The sequence below is a fragment of the Zootoca vivipara genome, chromosome 6 (genome assembly GCF_965207765.1).
Source record: "Zootoca vivipara chromosome 6, rZooViv2.hap1.1, whole genome shotgun sequence".
Taxonomy (NCBI): Eukaryota; Metazoa; Chordata; class Lepidosauria; order Squamata; family Lacertidae; genus Zootoca; species Zootoca vivipara.
Genome location: NC_142589.1, coordinates 85194346 through 85215394, shown reverse-complemented (window position 1 = coordinate 85215394; position 21049 = coordinate 85194346). Strand labels below are relative to the sequence as shown.

The 21049-nt window shown below is 45.5% G+C and overlaps 1 protein-coding gene across 1 annotated transcript in view; it reads right to left on the bottom strand.

The window, feature by feature from the left end:
* The window catches only part of MAU2 (MAU2 sister chromatid cohesion factor), a 28079-nt gene extending 7686 nt beyond the window's left edge, over positions 1-20393 (bottom strand). The window contains exons 1-15 of the mRNA XM_060275415.2: positions 19029-20393; positions 16306-16323; positions 16018-16083; positions 14450-14545; positions 13481-13575; positions 12715-12742; positions 11021-11176; positions 9511-9657; positions 8571-8661; positions 7200-7303; positions 5511-5588; positions 4281-4346; positions 4019-4102; positions 3756-3805; positions 1782-1859 (exon numbers count right to left, since the gene is read on the bottom strand). Coding sequence (XP_060131398.1) covers positions 1782-1859; positions 3756-3805; positions 4019-4102; positions 4281-4346; positions 5511-5588; positions 7200-7303; positions 8571-8661; positions 9511-9657; positions 11021-11176; positions 12715-12742; positions 13481-13575; positions 14450-14545; positions 16018-16083; positions 16306-16323; positions 19029-19583 — 1712 coding nt within the window. The 5' untranslated portion in view covers positions 19584-20393. The remainder of the gene's footprint in view (positions 1-1781; positions 1860-3755; positions 3806-4018; positions 4103-4280; positions 4347-5510; positions 5589-7199; positions 7304-8570; positions 8662-9510; positions 9658-11020; positions 11177-12714; positions 12743-13480; positions 13576-14449; positions 14546-16017; positions 16084-16305; positions 16324-19028) is intronic.
* Positions 20394-21049: the final 656 nt, after the last annotated feature.

The following is a 21049-nucleotide window of genomic DNA, read 5'->3' as shown; positions in this document are numbered from 1 at the left end:
GAAACCAAAGCGCGGCTTCTGATTGGCTGCAATTGGAAGCTGCGGAAACCCCGTCGGAAGTTCAGCTTCCAAAAGAACGTTTAAAAACCAGAACACTCACTTCCAGTTATTGATCGTTCGGGAGCCAGAACATTAAACTCCCGAGGCATTTGGGAGCCGAGGTATGACTGTAACACTTTTTTAAAAACCTTACAATTGGGGGTGGGGTGGGAAACGCAATTGCAGAAAAATTGGGAAAAGGCTCTAGAGCAGGGGTAGGCAACCTAAGGCCCATGGGCCACAAGCAGCCCACAGGGGTTGTTTAACTGGCCCATGAGCCGCCCCCGAACCAAGCCCCCTGCTTGGTGAGTCCCCACACACTGCGCTAAACCAGTGCAACACGGCATGGGGACTCGCTTCCGCGGCACTGAAAATCGCATCTGCACAGACTCCAGAAATCGCATCTGCGCAGACGCTGGAAATCTTGGGCATGCGCACAATCTGGCCCATGGAGGGATCTCTGCTGGAGTGAACCGGCCCAGGCGAGGTAAACCTTGCCAACCCCTGCTCTAGAGTCTCCACAGATTTGACTTGACAACTATTTTTAGCTTTCTGAATCTCTCTCTGGATCCACACCCATATATAAAAACCACCCCCACTCCACTTTTATTATCCCTTGGCCTTTTCCATTTGCTTCTTGCTCTGTGCTGTTAAATTCCAGAACGCTTGTAAAAGCAGCTGGCTTCCCTTAGGAATCCCACTGCTTGAGTATGAGGTATGGCTGGGACTGTCTACCTGCCCATCACCTAGCATCACAGTGGTGTCAGGAGACCCAGTATTGTTGGCGCTTGGCAAAGGGCTGAACAAGGACTGCTAATCGCCTCTGCCTGCAAATCTCCTTTGTCTCTGCCCCCTCTTTACCCCCCCTTTCCCCACAGTGCATGTGGTTGTGGCTTGGGCAAAACGTCCGTGCTGGTTAAAGGGGAGGCCTCGATGGCTCTGTCTTAGAAGGGACTCTGCTACCCAATGTTAGTCCTGCTGAGATTAACGGACACAGCTAACTTAGGTCTATTAATATCAGTGTGTCTGCTTCAATTGGACACAACCCAGAGATAGCAAGCAGAGTTGCTGTGACAGGCCAGCTCCATCGGGTCTCCTCTCTCCACAACTGTTACCTGGATACCTCAGTGGGAGAGAGTGGAAGCAGAAGGCTCACTCCATCATCTTTGCTGGGGGCACAGCTCCACCAGGTACCTCCTGCCCATGAACTTTGCCAGCTGGTCAGTATAGGGAATAACTCATTAGAAATTGCTGCCTGTTTTGATCTTCCTCTTCTCCCTGTCCCTTTTCCCTCGTGTGTCGTGGGTTTTTTTTTGCAGATTGTATGGGCACCAGGGACTGCCTTGTTTTGATTCTACACAAGCTGCTCTTGGCTGAACAGCAGGATACATAACACTTTACATAACGATAATAGTAATAGTAGTAATCCAAGTTTGCTGGGAAAGGGAAGAGGACAGGCAATCTCTCCAAAAAGAGGAACAGGGTAGGGGATGCCTACTTGTGCCTACCACCCTAGCTTTGTCAGAACTAGAAGAACAATGAGGGCTTCCCATCCCCACTGTCATTCATTTCAATGACCCACCTCTGCAAAGAGGCAGGTTGCCACTTGACTTCACTAAGTGCCATCAAAAAACAGGCACACCCAACTAAGAAGTCCCCATTCTCACTCTCTGCCCTCACTTGCTTTCTCCCTCCCTCTGCTTAAGCTGGAACAGCCAGCCAACCAATCCCACATGACTCACTTGGCTTCGTTGTACCTCCCTTGGAAAAAGGAAAAGAGACCTCGGATGTAGAAGGCTGCTGCTCGCAGGCAGTGGGAGCTGGAGGAGAGGCAGATGCAACAACAAAGAAATGGGCATTAATGACAATTGATGGGCAGTGATGGCAATTAACTCTTAATGCACAGACTGGGGAAGGCACAAGCAGAGGTTGTACTTGGGAGTTGCAGAATTTTAATCAACCAAAAGGCAAAAATAATCCAGACTCTGCTTTGTAAACCTCTAAGCCCAATAGTTCCCAAACTTTCCCCTCCACAGACCACTTCTGCCTTGCATTCAAAAGGTCCCATGATCAATCACCGGAGATGTAGGATAACACAGGGCTGGGAGAGCCACTGCTTGTCGGTGCAGACAGTGTTGAACTAGAGGGACCAATGGTCTGATTCAGTGTTATGTTCGCTATTCTTCTTCAGAATCTACCCATGCAAGTGGATTAAGGCATGGAAACTGTGTTTATAATATTATTACTAAAATTTGAATACTGCCCTATACCTGCAGGTCTCAGTGTGGTTCACAACATAAAGGCAAAATATATATAATAAAAACAAAAACAAGAACAACTCAATAATCCCCCTCCCCAACACATTTTAAAAGGGCATTGGATAAGACCTGGTTAAAGAGAGACATTTTTGCCTGGCACCTAAAGGTGTATAATGAAGGTGCCAGCTGAACCTTCCTGGGAACAGCATGAGAAAGAGATGCCCCCTTGACTTCCAGATCAGCTGAGCAGTAAAAGCCTGCAACAGCAGGCAATGTGTGTTGGGCTTGTTTTTACGGTATAGCCAACAAAGCGATGGACTATGACAAAGCTGTCTACTGCGAGTTGCGATGTCAAAGCATTTTGCTGCTGCGATTGGTGGCTGCCTTGCTTCCGCTGGCCAATCTGGGGAAACTTAAAGCTACCGCTGTGTGATCCAATGGAAGCGCCAGCACTTACTATCTTGCAATGGAGGTGCCAGCACTTACTGACATGCAATTATTCTGGTGCACAAAGAGAGTGCTCACCTCAGGGATCTGCAAAGGTATTAGAGCCAGCATCAGGTAGTAGAGTGTGGGACTAGCATCAGGAAGACCCAACGGCCCCAATCCCCACTCAGCCATGAAGCTCACTGGGTTGCCTTGGGGGCCAGTTACTCATGCTCAGCGTAACCTACCTCACAGGGTTGTTTTGGGGATTAAATGTGAAGGGGGAAGACCGTTTACACCACCTTGAGCTACTTGGAGGGAAAGGTGGGGTATAAAGGAAATAAAAGGAATAGAAATGAAAATAAAAAAGCACGTGCTTGGTCACTACTAGTGTTAGAAATGTAAATATATAAGCTAGGCGCCAAATGGCTCTGTAAACCAAGGTTGCAGTCACCAAGATGGAATGCTGTATGCTGGCTGTTTAGCCGTAAGAATAAGCATTCATTCAAAACGGAATGTCTATTTGCCATTTTGGGGCAAGATGGCTCTAAAGTCTTATTTTTCAAATAATGGACTGATTGTGATTGATTCTCAGTTAAACATCTGGCTAGTTAAGATGACAATCTTGAGCTAGGATAAGAGCTTTGAAAACTTCAGGAAGAAAACCACTTGATGCAGGGACAGTCCACCTATCTATAGGCCTATTCGGACCTTTTTTCCTTAATGGTAACTGCTTCTGTTAAGGCTGCACAATAAAAGCATTTTGGTTACAGAAATTCATTCTGATTGTGCAGATAAAATATAATTGATAGAATTCTATGGGATAGGATATTAGGGTGTGAAAACAGTCTAGATCCAATGATCCCCAGATGGTGGAGACATCAGGCACCATCCTGGCACGCAGGCATCTTCACTTGGTTGCAAGTGGCCAATAGCCAGGTGCAAAATGCACCTGGCACCTGGTTAATTTCAAGCACTGGTCACTACTAACTCATAAATCTATTTCCTTCCAAGCATAAATGGCGCACATACCTCACAGGGAAGTTGTGATCTGGATTTATCCTTTCCAATAAACTGTAAAGCTAGAGAGGAGAAAAAAAGGGATTTAATGTTCAGCAATACACATTAAAAACATCAAAGGGGTACATCTGTGGCCTTCTCAGATGTTGCTGGACTCCCAGCAACCATAATCAACCCTGACCACTGGCAAGATGAGGGTGTTGGGATTCCATAGATGTTCCCAACCAGTGCTCTGAAAGGCAAGTCCAGGACTGCAGCCAAGGGAATCCTCCTACCTCTTGATGCCGGTTCCCCTCCCTGATGTAGACGCTTGCCAGGTTAGTCACAATGAAAGCCCACAATTCCTGATGGGTGGTGAGCTGTGGGTGTGGGGAAGAGGAAGAAAGGCAAAGTCAGAAGATGACTAAAAACAACAACAACCCAACTCATAGAAGGCAGGATTTCCCACTTTTGTTAAGGAACTGTGTTTGAAGGAGAATCCCTGGACACAGGAAGCCAACTTCTGGCTCTGTGTTGAGACACTGAATCCAGCCTTACCCTGAGTGCTGTGGTGAACTGAGCTTCTGCGTTGTCCATGCAGTTTACGGAAATGCAGTATAGCCCCTGTGAGGGGAAAAGAGAAATTAACATTCCAAGGTTCAACAACTCTGGCCTCTAGAGAGAGGGGTGGGGTGGGAGAGAGCATAGAAGCAGTAGTGGGTATAAAACCCTCTTGGCATGAAACTTGATAGAAAATAGAAATGAACCAATTGTTGATGGATTCGAACCATACTCTCTGCTACCTCCAGCTGCTAAGCCAGTGCATTCCCATGAACCATGGCACAGGAACAGAACTTGCTGAACAGTAACTTGTTTTTTTAATTTTTTTATTATATACACACAGAATAAACACAGCTTTATACAAGTTACTATTTACACAGACTAGATTCAAACTCTTTCTGCAAACTCCAACAACAAGGGGGAGCTTAGCCAATCACCAACTTGTAGCTATGCTTCCCTGTCTCCAAGCAGGCTATCTCAAGCACTCTTGTTTAACTTGCCTTGTTTCCAACTTACTACAGTGGTACTTCGGGTTACAGACGCTTCAGGTTACAGACTCTGCTAACCCAGAAATAGTACCTCGGGTTAAGAACTTTGCTTCAGGATGAAAACAGAAATCACGTGGCGGTGGCGCAGCGGCAGTCCCCATTAGCTAAAGTGGTACCTCAGATTAAGAATGGTTTCAGGTTAAGAACGGACCTCCGGAATGAATTAAGTTCTTAACCCGAGGTACCACTGTAATTGCCCACTCAAAAGCTGCTAGCATTCACATTCCTCAAAACCAATCCCCTTTCCTCACTACAAAGGAATAGAGCAGGGACCGCCCCCCCCCCCCAAGTTTACTTTCAGAGAAACAGGAAGGGCCGAAGAAGAAGCTTTTTCTGAACTAACAATTTGTCTTTTCTATTCTCTTGCAGCTTTTAAAAATCCAGTGCTTATTGCTGCAATAATCTTAGGCAAACTGCTTTGTACAGTCCGCCTGGAAAACAGTTATAAATACTGCAAATAAATCAATGCAAGTTGTTTAAAACAATAAAATGTAACAACAAATATATTTTAACTGGATGAGTTGAAGGAGGTTTACCCCCACCCACCCCTGCCCCAATTACATGGCTTAAAAGGAAGAAAGACAGTGTCTGTTTGGCTTAATTTTTTTAAGCATTGTAGAGCTGGAAGGGAATCACAGCGAAGACTATACCCCCATCAAACTCAGGTTGATATACTTACCAGCAGAGTGTGGAGCTGAGCTGCGTGGTTTGAGAAGAGCCGAGGAGACTGCTGGCAGAGCTGGCAAACCTGGGAGATCTTTTGGAAGACGAGGCAAATGGGAGGGAGAGGTGGCATTTAAGTCAGTACCGTGAGTTTCTTTCTCACAGGATCTTTCCCCCACACAGCCCAGGAGGGTCACCTCCCGCCCTCTGCCTGCCATTCCTCCACCACCTTTCACCAGCCCCAGCTAAGTGAAGTCTTTAGTACTGCTGCTGCTGCAGTAGGACACCCCTGTCTCAAGGGAGGGGAGCCATGGGGCTTTCCCCTAGACCAGCCACCCCCTTTCTGGCCTCCGGCCCCTTGAGTGTTCTTGGCTTGCTGGGATTGTTTCCTTGCACCCCAATGATACCTCTTGATTGACCGGACGAAGTACAGAGAAGTGTGTGTATGGAAACTAGCCTACTCTACAAAGCTAAAATGTTTACCTGTTGTCCCGCCCACTGTGGCCTTTGGCCCCACCCACCATGTGACCCCTGGAAGGTTATCCAGCAGAGAACGTGGCCCTTGGGCTGCCCAGCCCTGTAGTAAGACAGCCTTTGCCAAACCACAGACCCCTCCTGATCACAGAATTCTAGAGCTGGAAGGGACCTGATGGTCATCTAGTCCAACCCCCTGCAATGCAAGAATCTAATGAGCTACAACTGCTATCAGCTGTTTTGGACTGCAACTCCTACCGACTCCAGGCTGCACTAAGGGCTCCTCAGCGCTGCTGTGCCCTCAGCAAGCACTGCGGGGCTTTTCCTGCTCCTCTGCCCTCAAAGGATAAGAGAAAGGAATCCCTGGAATTCATTTTTATAAATACCATATTAGATTAAGGTCTACAATAATAATTCCCCCTTTCTTGAAATGTACACAATATTTCTTTTCTTTTCTTTTTTTGTTTTCTATATGGGTACTATTTCTTGTTTCTTCTTTTTTGTGTCTTACCTTACTTTGCACACTAGGTTTATAACTTTTTTACAACCTGATGTTCCTGTAGCTTAGTTAGATGAACTTTTGCCTAAAAACAAAGGAATGAACTGTCATTTCCAAATCTTTTGAAAAAAGGTCACCCCAATATCAATAAATCAATTTTTGTATATGTAACTGTATAATGTATTATGTAATACACTTAGCATGTATATAGGAAAAATGGAGTTTGCAAATTTTCTAATATTTGTACAATGTTTTGTACACTGTTAATCACTTATTATTGCTTAGAATAAACCGAGGTTGCACTTTGTCTTTGTTTCTGCCACAAGGAGCATAACATTCCAGCATCACTTGGATTGCGCGTCCTGCAAACGGATTACTTTTTTGTATCTGGAGTATGGACAGCTCCTGCTTCCAGTGCTTTTCTGATACTTTTAAAAGTTCTTTTACAGATGTAAAAATTCTAAACAGTTCCATAAAGTTTTTAAGAGTGGTAATGCTTATGAGTAGTAACGTGACATATACGGTGATTTCAACTCTTCATTTTGGGGTGACCTTTTTTCACAACTGAGAAGAATTAGTCCCTTTTTCAGTGTTTCTAAGAAAAAGTTCATCCCTTTACGATATAGGAAATAGTTTTTATAACCCTACTGCACACTTGTTAATCTTGTACTTTTTATTTTTCAATAAAGAATATAAAGCAGGAACCCCTGGAATACAGAAATTGGGCTCTACCTCCTGCAGGGCTGTGGCTTTGTGACCTGTCACGAGGCGGCACATGATGATGTGTTCCAACAAAATCACTTGGAAGGAAGACAAGATAGGGCTGCAGTCCAGCACTGGGAAGTGAAAAAGAAAAGGTGGCGCCTTTAGTGTGGGTGGAGAGGAGGGGAAAAGCAGTTGCGACAGCCTCTCCAAGGGCAAGTGGAAAGAGCTGCTCTGCAATCTTGATATTCTATGGGCACTTTTATGGGCTGGCAAAGACACCTTCTAGCCCCAGTCTCCTTTTCAATGGGGGGTGGGGGGGTGGGTCAGAACTGAGCACACCAAAAAGGGATATGCCAGAAGCAGTGAGGCAAGGGGTCCTTGCATTTCTGAAGTCCCAGGGGGGAATAAAGAAAACTCGGGGCTCGTTCACATATGCTTACAAATAGATCTTGGTTGACGTTGCAGTGTAACAAAAGGATACCATATTTTTCTGAGTATAAGACGATGCCTTTTGCTATAAAAAAATTAGGCAAAAATTTGATGTCGTCTTATACAGATAGTGAATGCAGAGGGGGGATGTGCGATTAATGGCAGCAGCATTCAGGAGATTGGCAGCGGTGATTAGGCGGGTGATTGGTGGCTGTTGGAGAGCAGCTGTGGCAATTGGCTGCTGCGGCAAGTGGGCGGGTGGGCTGTTGGTGGCGACAAGCGGGCAGGCAATTGGCGGCTGCGGCGAGGTGTGCAATTGGCAGTGGCAAGCAATCGGCAGTGGCAGGCAGGCATGTGAGTGATTGGCAGAAGTGACCTCCCCCACCCCCCAAAAATGCTAAACAACTTAATTTCTTAATTTTGGGTTAAAAAAAATAGGGGTCATACTATACATGGGGGCATCTTATACAGTGGTACCTCTACTTACGAATTTAATGTGTTCCGAACACACATTTGTAAGTCGAAAAAATTTGTAAGTCGAATCCCATAGGAATGCATTGGGAACCCTATCTAAAAATTCGTAAGTCGAAGCAACCCTATCTAAAAATTCGTAAGTAGAAAAAATCCTATCTAAACCGCATCCAAGATGGCGGACGGAGCTCCATTTGTAAGTAGAAAAATTTGTAAGTAGAGTTATTTGTAAGTAGAGGTACCACTGTACACAGAAAAATACGGTAAATGGTATTTGATGGTAGTGGATTGGAGATGGGGGTATGACTGGCCTTAGAAAAGGGGATTCACAATCCTCCACAAAAACGGCAGCAGTGAGAAAGGGGAGGTACATAGTGGGGGTGGGGGAGAAGGACACCCTCTGGCAGAGATTTAACATGCATATGGTGAGCATTCCGAGCACAGAATCTCAAAAGAACAAAGACATGGGCAGGGAAGAAAATAATTCCTGCCGCTCACTTTTGAGTTTCTCCAGCTGCATAAGCGCCTTGTCTGTGTACTTCTGTGCCTTCTCCAAGTATCCGGCCTGCATTGAGTGCATTACCGTCACCTGTGGGAATAAACAAACAGAAGCCTTTTGCCATCATTCTGCAAGAAAACAAAAGAGCCAGTGTGGTGCAATGGTTACAAGCATTGGACTGGGACCTGGGAGACCAGAGTTCAAATCCTCACTCAGCCATGAAGCTCACTGGGTGATATTCGGAGCAGTCATTGCCTCTTGGCCTAGCCTACCTCACAGGGTTGCTGTGAGGATGAAATCAGATGGGGGGGGGGGGAGAATGATGTACACCATCCTGAGTTGTCACACTCATCCTTCACAGCAAAGATAGCTTGACACCAAGCCCTTGACACTTTCACACCAAGGGCTGTAAAAGAGAAGTTTTCATGAGCTGCCCCAAAACTTAAAAAAAACTTGCTCTTGTAATTCCTGCAGGGGAGAGCTGAGCCAGCAGTTAACAGGGGCTGCAGGAATCAAGCAAAACATTGCCTAGCTTCACGGTTTTCCCCACATTGTGATTTTTGCATAGTATACACATACATGTATCATGATTTGTGATATATTGCCAGGTCAAAAATTACGAAACTGTTATCATGATATGGACTTCAAAACAGTTTTGGAGGTTATATTGATATATCGCCCAGCCTTAGTGTGTGTCTGGTAAGAGTCACATGCGTTGCATTGTATCAATCTAAGTTCACAGTTAGACCCACTGGAATTAAATGGGCCTAAGTTTCCAGTAGATCTACTCTGAGTAGGACTAACACTGGATATAACCCAAGCCTCTGGCCTCCCCTACCATGGGCCATGCAGTCCCTGTGACCTGGACAGAATAGCAGTGCAACACTGATATAGCTTCCTAGGATGTGGCCCCAATCTCAAGTGCATTGAGCAGCTCACCAGGTAGACCAGCACACACATGTGCTCCTTGGGCAGCCAGTGGAAGAGGTCAGCAGGGTTGCTGGGCAGGATCTCATCATCATGGAGGGTGGAGATGGTCTGGATGCACTGCTGGAGCTGCTTCAGGCAAGGTTTGACACTCTTCACCTGGGGAAAGGAAGGGGTCGCCTCAGCAAAGAAAAAAGCTACCACCTGCTGATTTTAATGTTGTGAAGCGCCCTGAGATCTACGGATGAGGGGTGGTATACAATGATTATTATTATTAATCCCATTGAATGAGTGGGCAAGGGGGAGGACTTCCCCTCTGTTCCTCTCTCAGCTGTCTTCCTTCTCTCTCCCCCCCCTCCCCCCGCTACAAAGCTGTCATTGCACTGCTGGTGTGGGTCCAGGCGGCAACCTGGCTGCAGTTCAATTGTCAAACAGATTTCCAAGCTGTTAGGAGAGTACCCTGGGAATCCCAAGAAAGGTCTTTCTTTTCTTTTCATTATAGATAATGATGTACCAAAAGAGTTGGTTAACTTATTTATGTGTATAACGATAGCAGCACAAATACTGTACACCCAAAGATGGAAAGAAGGAGAGGTTCCAACAAAGGAAGAATGGCTTTTGAAAATGATGGGAGTATGTGGTACTGGCAAGATTAACAGCCAAGATTAAAGACCAAAATTTAAAAAAAAAAAAACTTGAGGACTGGAGACCCGTTACTGAGTATTAAAAAAAACTACTAAAGGGAGATGAAATATGAGCAACAGCATTATTAAAATAAATGTAGGTTATAATACTATATATTCTATATATATCATATATATTATTATATTATATATATAGCATAATATAATAAAGGTTGAAATATATGTATTGAATAGTGTATATGAAACAGGCAGCATTCAAGGGTAAATATGAAAACCATGTAAGAGGAAGATGGGAAGTCAATAGATAAAGTAATTTATGGTCTATGTTAAAATTTGTAAGGCTTTTTTGTGGGTGAAAAATCAATAAGGTGTTTTTTTTAAAAGGAGAGTACCCTGGGAAGCCGTGACCGCTAAAGTGCTGTCACAGGGCTTCAAATGTATAGTGCGAAAGTGGCGCAAGTGTGCCTTAGTTGGCTACAAGCCACTGAAATTATTGGAGATAACTTAACCGAGGCCTATTCATTACAATGGGTCTAGTCCAGTGTTTCCCAAACTTGGGTCTTGAGCTGTTTTTGGACTACAATTCCCATCATCCTTGACCACTGGTCTTGCTAGCTAGGAATGATGGGAGTTGTAGTCCAAAAACAGCTCAAGACCCAAGTTTGGGAAACACTGGACTAGTCCCAATAATATGTGCTTGAATACAACCCAAATGCTCCAATCCTAACCTCCCTTATCTGGGAGTACGCCCAAGTGAATTCAAAAAGACTTAGTTCCAAGAAGACATAGCTAAGCTTGCCACTACAAGCTTTTCCTTCTAACCGTTGCAGGGTGCAGGGGGAGGGAACTACCAGGCGTCTGTAGTGCCTTCCACTCACCTGACCAGCATCCAGGTAATGTGTCACTTGCAGCACCAAGAAGAAGACTCGCAGAGACTCCTTCTGGATGGGGTTCCCCTGCCAGTTCTCCACTATCTGCCCGCACAACGTAAGCAGTGGATGCACCTCTTGTAACTTCCTCTCCATAAGGAGCAGCTGACGAGTATGAAAAAAGGAGGGGAGAAGCAAAAAAGGAAATAAAATGGCTGCAATCAGAAGATCAAAGTAAACCTTGCCTGTCATGTGACTGCTTTAGAATTATAAGTCTGGTCCGGAGGGCTAGGGGACTCTCCGGGGAAACATTTGAGAGGGCTGCAGGGCAAACAAAGAGGATAAGTTCATTTATGCAGTATTGGATGTCACCCAAGTTTTTTGGAGTGTTTTTTTAAAAAAATGTTTTTATTGTTTTATTCCAGGTAATTAAAAGGAAAAGTGCTAAGCCTCCCCTCCCCCGCTCCCAGAACGGTGGTCATTCCCCCCAAAAACAATATATTGGTTATATTGCCATAAAATGTGCTATATGGTTTGTTTGTGTCATCTGGCAGAGTGTTTGTGAGTTAGCTTTTTCATTAATCCCAGGTGACATACTGCAGCTGTCCATTCCACTGTCAGGTTAACATTTAAAGTCCTCCAGTGTTTAGCAATTGTCATCACAAGAGGTTATATGAGTTCTTATCCCATAAGGTGCCAATTCCTCCCTTTCCTTTCTCATAACAGCTAACACTCTTAACAAAGTCTTAAAATTAACTTAAGATGTTGCGCTTTGTCCAAACTTGCGTTTCCAAACATCGTTATTTTTCATGGGAACGTTTACTAGAACTCATGACCTCTTGATTTAAAAAATACAAAGTGATAACATCAGCCCTACTCAGAACACTGAAAATTAATGGACCCTAATTAGTCACGTATGATTTCAATTTCACCGTGTGAATGAGAAAGTATGGGGAAGAGGACTGTTATTATGATGATTATTTCATTATTAGCCTGTCCATCAGTTGACTTTTTATATTTTTATCACTGATATTCTGTAATGTGTTTTTAATGTTGTACACCACCCTAGGGGCTTCTGATAAAGGGCAGTATATAAATTGATTGAATAAAATTATAGTTATACTCTGTAGAGCAGATGCTGGATACAACCAACATTATTTGTTTTAAAACATCCCCACAGCATCCCATTTGGGTTTCAAGGCTGTGTGGTAAGAATATAAGCAGAGCCCTGGTGGAATGCACCCCATTTAGTTCTGTATTTTTATCTTAATTCAAGGAGTCAAGCAAGCAGCAAGAACTAGATCAGAGATGGGGGAACATCTGTGGCCCTCCAGATCCTGCTGAACTAGCAGCATGTGGCCACTGGCCATGCAAGTGGATGCTGGAGTCCAAGATCCAGAGGGCTAGAGATTTCCCTACCCTTAATCCAAGGAGAAGCATTCCCTACTCTCAGTAGAGAATATGACTTCTAAGGTTGGAGATAGAGAACCTGCCGCCCTTCAGATGTTGCTGGACTACAACTCCCATCATCGCCCCTGACCATTGGCCGCAATAGTTATTGGAGACATTTGTGGGGGGTGGGCACCACAGGCTGTCCACTTCTGTATTAAAGATACAGAAGTTACGGTGATGTGTGGCTTAATGTTGTAGGCCACAGCCGAACTGCCCATCTGCAGGTTTCTCCAAACACACACACAACTTACCATGCCTTTGCTTAGCAGAAACAGGGCTCTGAAAGGGAAAAAAATAACAAACTGAAGATTCTAAAATACAGGCAAGACCACCAGAAGTGCAAGGAAGCCCATCGGCTACGAACTTTCAGTTACAGTGGTACCTCTACTTACAAATGTTTCTACTTACGAACGGAGCTCAATCCGCCATCTTGGATGCGGTTTAGATAGGATTTTTTCTACTTACAAATTTTTAGATAGGGTTGCTTCTACTTACAATTTTTTTCTCCCAATGCATTCCTATGGGATTCGACTTACAATTTTTTTTAGAACGCATTACATTCGTAAGTAGAGGTACCACTGTATAGTTTTTATACCATGCCTATCCACTGCAATGAGCTTAATGTATTTAAAACATCTAAAAACAATTACAAGCAAACATCTAAACACAATTAAAAGCAAGCATCTTAAAACAACTCTATTCTGACAGCTAATAATTTCAAGGCTGCCAGGAATAGTATCTTTTGGCTGTCTTATGCCTGGGTGAAAAGGAATACTTTTCAGTTCCTCCTGAAAGCTGATAATGAGGGAGAGGGCATTCCACAAGCAGGGAACCGCCACTGAGAAGGCCCCATCATGAGCCTGTGACAACCAGGCAGCCCCCAAGGAAGCTTTGCAACTCTCTCTTGGAAGGTTGAATGAGCCCCCAGAGTACCCCTAATAATCACCCCCACACACACACCCAGACTCTATCAACTTTGGTGGCAAAAGACCAGTTGCCCCATAAGAAAGGACTCACCTTGTATATTCCGACCCTACCACACGGGCGTATTCTGCTCCAACCCCCAGGAGGTCACAAGCAGACACCAAATCTTTTTCAAGCGTGTGAAGTTGCTAAGTGGAGGGAAAAAAGACACAGTGTTACATTTTGAAAGTAGCCTACTTCTTCCTTTCAAATCTGATCCTACAGCTAACTGTGGAAGCCGACAGTGTCGGTGCTGAGTTTTCTATTACTGCCCCCCCCCCCCCGGCTGGTGGTTTTTCATTTGTTTCCCTAACATGTTGTATGAAATATAAATGTGTTATATTGTATACGTTATACAAGGCAATTATGCATATACTGTACATGCACATGTATATACCATACCTACACACACACATTCAATGTAAGCCACTGGGAGACCCTTTGAGTGACAAGTGAGTAGTGAGTTTAATCAATGAAAACAAATCAGTCAGCAGTGCATGAGATTTGCCAATACTGCAGTGACTGGAGAAACTACGCTATTTTGCAGGGTGTATCTGTTGCTATTGGATTCCTCCTGGTGCATGCTATGCTTCTTGCTCAGCTTGCTTTTGGCTAGCATGTTTTCTTGCCCTGGTAAAAAAACAGCAGTGATCCCATGCATCATGTGGCTTAATGACAACGAGGGTTTATATTTCTGACTGAAATGTTGCACTGAAAACTGGAAGCATCAGAGAGAGAGAGAGAGAGCGAGAGAGAGAGAGAGAGAGAGAGAGAGAGAGCAGTGCATGAGATTCTTAATCTCAGGGTTGTGGGTTCAAGCCCCACCTTGTGCAAAAGATTCCTGCATTGTAGGGGGTTGATCCTTTCCAACTCTATCATTCTATAAGTAAGTAAATTGATCTGCCCACTGTTGCCTCTGGCCCCACCCACCACTAACACACAGCCCCACATAAGGTCACACAGAAGGAAACACAGTCCTTCGGCTGAAAATGGCTCACCACCCTTGGCTTAAAATAAGCATACCGCCAGCTGGAAGAGGAGGCGGCAGTGCCAGTATGGAGTCTGCTGTGAAATCTGGATGGCTTTACGAAGCAGGGGTTTTGCAGTGTCAACAGAGTTCTGGAACAAAACAAAACAAATCAACAAAAATATGGATATAAAGGGAGGTACCCAAAGTTCTAACTCAAAATAGGAGAATCAACAAGGTGTTGGGCTAAGAACTTCAGCCAGTACAGATGTACCTTGGAAGTCGAATAGAATCCATTCCAGAAGTCTGTTCAACTTCTGAAGTTCGGAAACCAAGGAGTTTGGGAGCCGAGGTACAACAGTATTAGAAATTCAGATACTGTATAGAAGACTGTGCCAAATGGCTCCTTAAACCAAGGTTACAGTCAACAAAATGGAATGTGTAGTTGCCATTTTGGGGCAAGACAGCTCTAAAGTCTTATTTTTCAAATGATGGACTGACTGCGAGGGACTCTCAGTTAAACATCTGGCTAGTGCAGATGACAACCTTGAGCTAGGTTAAGAACTTTGAGAACTTAAAGAAGAAAAGTTGCTTGATCCAGTCCACATATCTATTGGCCTATTCCTACCTCTTTTTCTTAATGGTGACATGGACCATTCATAACGTAGGGCTATTCTTCACAATTGTTAGAATGGCAGTGGGTTAAGTGAAGACAAGTGACAACAATTAACTATAATGTTGTTTGCCACTCCTGCTGAGACTGCACATAAAAAGCATTTTGATTCCTCAAGTTCCTTTTGCTTGCACAGATAATATATAACTGATAGAATTCTACAGGATTAGGTATTGGTATGTGAAAACAGTTTAAAGTCAATGATACCCAGGAACGCTGAGAAAGTGCTCTGTCCCATTCTGAGTAACCCACTCTGAGCATAGAGGGAATGTCTATCATCCCTCCTCTTGCACTCTGCCTGGCGCTCAGGATTAACCGAGCGCTCTGTCTCTTGCCTGCCACCACAGATACACACTTGCAATAAAACTGCAAGAGCCTGGCTGTCGCATCAGGCCAAAGACCCATCTAGTTCAGTACTCTGATCTCACAGTGTCCAACGAGATGACCTCATGGGAAGCCCACAAGCAGCACTGTCTCAGTTCAGCTCTATTTTGTGCTATAGTAAAGCACCTTTACTTTACGTAAAGTAGTAAAGCCACCTTTACAAGGGTGGCACTGTGGTCTAAACGGTTCAAATCCCCGTGACGGGGTGAGCTCCCATTGCTCGGTCCCTGCTCCTGCCAACCTAGCAGTTCGAAAGCACGTCAAAGTGCAAGTAGATAAATAGGTACTACTCCGGCGGGAAGGTAAACGGCGTTTCCGTGCACTGCTCTGGTTCACCAGAAGCGGCTTAGTCATGCTGGCCACATGACAAGGAAGCTGTACGCCAGCTCCCTCAGCCAGTAAAGCGAGATGAGCACCGCAACCCCGAGTCGTTCGCGACTGGACCCAATGGTCAGGGGTCCCTTTACCTTTATTTAAAGCACCTTCCTAAGTCTTCTCTGGCTGTTGACCCCACTGAACTCTGGGATTTAAAGAACCAAGTGGGAAATACATTCTTTCTCCACTTACCTCTTGACAATACAGCTCCGACAGCAAGCTGGCAGCTTCAAATTTGACATCCTCAAACTGCGGAATCTGACAGCATCCAAGTTAAGCTAATATAGTTTTAAAAAATGGTGGAGCAATTGTTTTAAGGGGTATCCAAAAACAGGAAGCACAGTTGCGTCTCAAAATTTATATTAACAAAACCAAAGCACAGAATCAATGGGGCTTGTTAAACACTCTGTTGACACGTAGTTGTGTTTTCCCCTCCAAGCAGCACAACCCCCGTTTCCATGAGGCCAGAAAAAAGGATACTTGCTGCGATATCAGCCACTGTAAGAGAAACAGAGGGAAATGAGGTATTCCTGGAATCCACAAAAATAAAGCTCTTGACATAAATGGAAGGGGACAGTTTGGAGTTGTCACTACTGAGCTGCCTTGTCCCTCGCACCATATTTTAATCCTTTCCACAACAGGGACATAGGAAGCTGCCTTCTACTGAGCTAGACTGGCAGCAATGTTTCTCTCCAGAGATTCAGAACAGTCTCTCTCCCTGTCCTACTTGGAAATGCCAGGAATCGAACCGGGGACCTCCTGAATGCAAAGCAGGTGCTCTAACCACTGAGCTATGGGGCTTCCAACTGGAAATAAAAGATAAACAGAGCTCCCTCTTTGGGCGTCCACCTTTCACTTCTTTCTTTCTTTCCTTCTTTTCTATGCTCAAGAAGCCGACACAGCCGTGCCCCTTGAAAAAGTCCACAGTCCACTTTCATTCTCCCCACACACTTGCTGATGGTCTCAGTTCATTCTTGAGATGCCCCCACACCTACTTCTTGCCTGCAACCCCAGAGCCGCTGCCAATCAGTGTAGACAGTACTGAACTAGGTTAACCAAAGTTGACTGACTCAGTGCAGTTTTCTGCACTCCTACTGAGTTGCTTCCTCCTGCTCTGTTGTTCCTTTTCAAGGGTGTTCTCCTGTTTGCTCTCCCTTCTATTAACTGAGGCAGCTCACACTACCAAACACATTTAAACCAAACACAGCAGGCAATAGGGGCCCTTTCAACCTTCGGACATCTGCTTATTCTCTCACACACCACAACCTCAAGGCCTCTCCTTCTCACTGTTCCACATAGGCACTGCTATATGTATGCACAGTAGGGGAAATTATATAGCTCAAACCCTTTCCTGTATGTCTGCTTGTAACATTTTAACAAAATGGGAGAATTTGGGGCAGCTGTCAAGAAATTCCTACACCATTGTAATAATACGAGGAGTTAAGCTTTCTTCCTGCCCTTCCTGTTTAACACTGAACTGGGAATGAGGACGTCAATAGGACCATAGCCAAAAAAAGGCCAATGACAGAGAGATGGGGGTGGGTATCAACATGCTCTGGGAAACCATGAAGTTTGCAAAAGTACAAATATGTTTTAAAAAAAAAGTTATGAGGGCAAAAAATACAGCCCAATGAGGACAGGGGATTGTTATCCTATTGGAGACAGTAGCTGAAGAACTTTTTGTATTTTTTGTTGTGCTCCACCTTGGGAAACAGAATAATAAATATTTTATAACTACCACATATGCTGACGGTACGCTATATATCTACATATATAGCCCCATATATCTACACCTAGCACACTCAATAACACCCACTAACACATCCATACATATACATGCACCTAATATAAATATTTTACATCCATCCATCCCCCCTCCCCCACATGACATATACATCCACAGAGACCTAATAAAAATACTCTTGTGTCCCCTTCCTGGACATGCAACACATGACACACACACACACACACACACACACACACAATAATATGTAACACCCCCACATAACACATGCATGCATATACAAACACTTGCACACACACATAACATTCTCTCTATAATATATAAACACATATATGCACTGTCTCTCTCACACACAAGCAAAATATATAGTATCTGTGTGTATGTGTATACACCAGGGGTCCCCAGACTTACCGGCGTTTGGGCCGGTTCCCACCGCGCCGATCGCGCAGCGGGCCGGAGGACGGGGGAGCGCGCGCTTGTGCGGGCCGGCAGGCGGGGGAGTGCGCACCCGTGTGCATGCGCACGAGCGCTTACTGGCGCGGCGGCGCGCTTCCAGGGTGGAAAAAGCGCCGAAAATCCGTTGTGCGCATGCGTATGGGCCTCCCCCGACCCGGAAGTGCACCAGAAATGACCTCTTCCGGGTCAGGAGAGGCCCATACGCATGCGCACAAAGGATTTTCGGCGCTTTTTTCCCGACCCGGAAGAGCGCTGCCGCACTGCGTGCCGTAAGAGCGGGCGGCGGCGGGCGGCGGGGGTCGTCGCGGGCCGGATTGGCAGGCCAATTGGGCCGCATCCGGCCCCCGGGCCGTAGTCTGGGGACCCCTGGTATACACCATCCCCCACAAAATGCAATACACACACATGAGCAAATCACTCTCTCTCTATACATATATATACAGGTACACCTACACAGGCTGTGTGTGTTTGTGTGTTATATACACACACAGCCTTCTCATTCACTGCTCCCTTCCTAGAGAAGCCAAACTGGCTATTTCCTTTGCTGTCCTTCAGCCCTTCTTGTTGCTGAAGCTTTTAACAAAAGGGCTGGTGTGCTGTTTTTATTCTAATCTGTGTGTTCTCAATGGATTTAAAACTAAAAGATCTCTCTCTATATATACACACTATATATTAACTCACTCACTCTCTCTCTATATATATAACATGCCTACACACAAACACTACACACACCACCTGTAAATCCACACGCAACATAAATACCGTGTATGTATCTGGACATACAGCGCACGCATGGGCACACACACACACACGCACTTATTTATGTGTATGCATCTGCACACAATACATGCCATCCCACACATGCACAGCCCTTTTCCCCACCCCACGGGAAATATAAGTTCGTGCTCTCTCTGTAACTGTGTATATAACACGCCTGTACACAAACGCCACCCGCTACCCCAAGCGCAATGTCCCTTTATGCCCGTGTCTGGCCTTCCCTCACCGCCTTCTCGAGGTGGCTGCGCGCCTGCTCGCCGTTCCGCGTGTGGTGGTAAAGGACGGAGCCAAGCTGCAGGTGGGTCCGGGCCTCGACGCGCGCCGGCGGCTTCCTGGGCAGCACGGCCTGCAGGCAGTGCACGCAGAGGCGCACCTTGGGCGGGCTGGACGTGCGGAAGTGCTCCGCCAGGCCCAGCAGCGCCACGTACCACGACTCCGAGGAGCCGCCCGACGACGAAGATGCCGCAGCGGCCGCGGGAGACGACGACGACGGAGGGCCTCCGGCCGCAGAAGAAGAGGCCGAGGATGACGACGAGCCGCCGCCGCCGCCATTGCCGTCTCCGCCTCCTCCTGCCGCCGCCTCAGCCCCGCCGGGCGGCCCGCCCGATGGAGGCTGAGGCGCCGCCGCGGACGACGATGAAGGAGCCGTGGTCGCGGACACCGAGGAGGAAGAGGCTGGCGGGGGCGGAGGCGCCGTCGTCGTCGCCGTTGCGGAGGAAGAGGCCGCGGTGGCGGCGCCGGAGCCACCAGCTGCCCCGGCCGCAGCGCCGACGGCCGCCATCTTAGATTTACCTCAGAAATGATAAGACATGGATTGTCAGGGCAGAGGGGAAAGGGGCGGGGCGACGACGCGCGCGGGCCTAGCGCAAAGCATGCCGGGAAGGCGAGTGCCGGCGTTGTATGAAGGAAGGAGTGGGCTGGGGCCCTTGGACTATAATTCCCGTCAGGCAGCTGAGTGGGGAGGAGTGACGGGAGTTGGAGTCCGACAAGCGTCTCCGGAGGGGAGAATGCGAATTGCGCCGCGAAGGCTCAGGGCTCCCGTTTCGGCCTCCGCGAGAGGTATAGGAGATGCGCTCCTCTCGCGAGATTTTGTCCTCCGCACCCAGGCTGACATTTTGTGTATTTCTGTTTTTATTATTATTTCTGCTTCATTTTTAATTTGTGTGCCGCCTCCCTACAAAACTGTGGCACACGTCGTGGTTTTGGAGTCAGCCAGGTTACTTTATTTAAAAAAAATAATAATACGTTTTTAAATGTTTTTATTTTTTATTCTATTCTCTTAACTATTTGGTGCGCGTGGTCCGGGATTTAACAACAACAAAATAATAATAATACAAATTTCATTGCCCGCCTATAACAATTTCCATTGTAAACTTGAATTGTTTTCAGCCTTCGTTTAATTTTAACTGTATTGTTTTTAACTTTAAACAATGGTGTTCTATTAAGAGTTTTGGTGTTCCCTTTCCCAGATAGAAATTTACAAGTATTATTATTCATAATGCAATACAAAAAATATCATTGCCATCTTGTAACAATTTAAATTGCAGCATTAAAAAAGCTTTTAATAAAATTCAAAAGGCCATTTCGCGCAAAGTACTAAAAGCATGATTGCTATTATAAAGTATTTACTGTACAACTAATTCTTATGAATAATACCATAGTAATAATAATAATAATATAAAACTGTAAGGGTTTAAATTATAATCCTTTCAAGGATCATAATTTAGCAACATTCAAGGATCATAATATAGTACGTATAGTATTTCTATATTTCATAGATTTCAAACATTACAAAACATAAAACTGTAAAATCAACAACCCTATTTAAAACATACAAAAGTTAAAATATTAAAACGATGAAAATATATAAAATATTAAAACGATAGAAATATCCTATTATATATTTATATAGATTTATATTAATGGTAGTTATATTATAGCAGATTATAATACGCGTTGCTGTGGCAGATTATAAAACGCGTTGCTGTGGCTCATCCGTGTGATTCCCCCAACCCTGTGCCGATCCATGACATATCCCACCCCCTCCTCTCCCCACCCACCGTCTTATCCCTGTGATTCCCCCCACCCTGTCTCGACCCATGACGTGATACGTATCACATCCCCTCTTCCCCCCAGCTCATCCCTGTGAATGGTCCCACCGTGTCCTGACCTATCCTGTCCCCTCCTCCTAATCCCCACCCAGGCGAGTCAGTACCTCCATTTGGCCTAGTCTATAAAGGCTTCGGC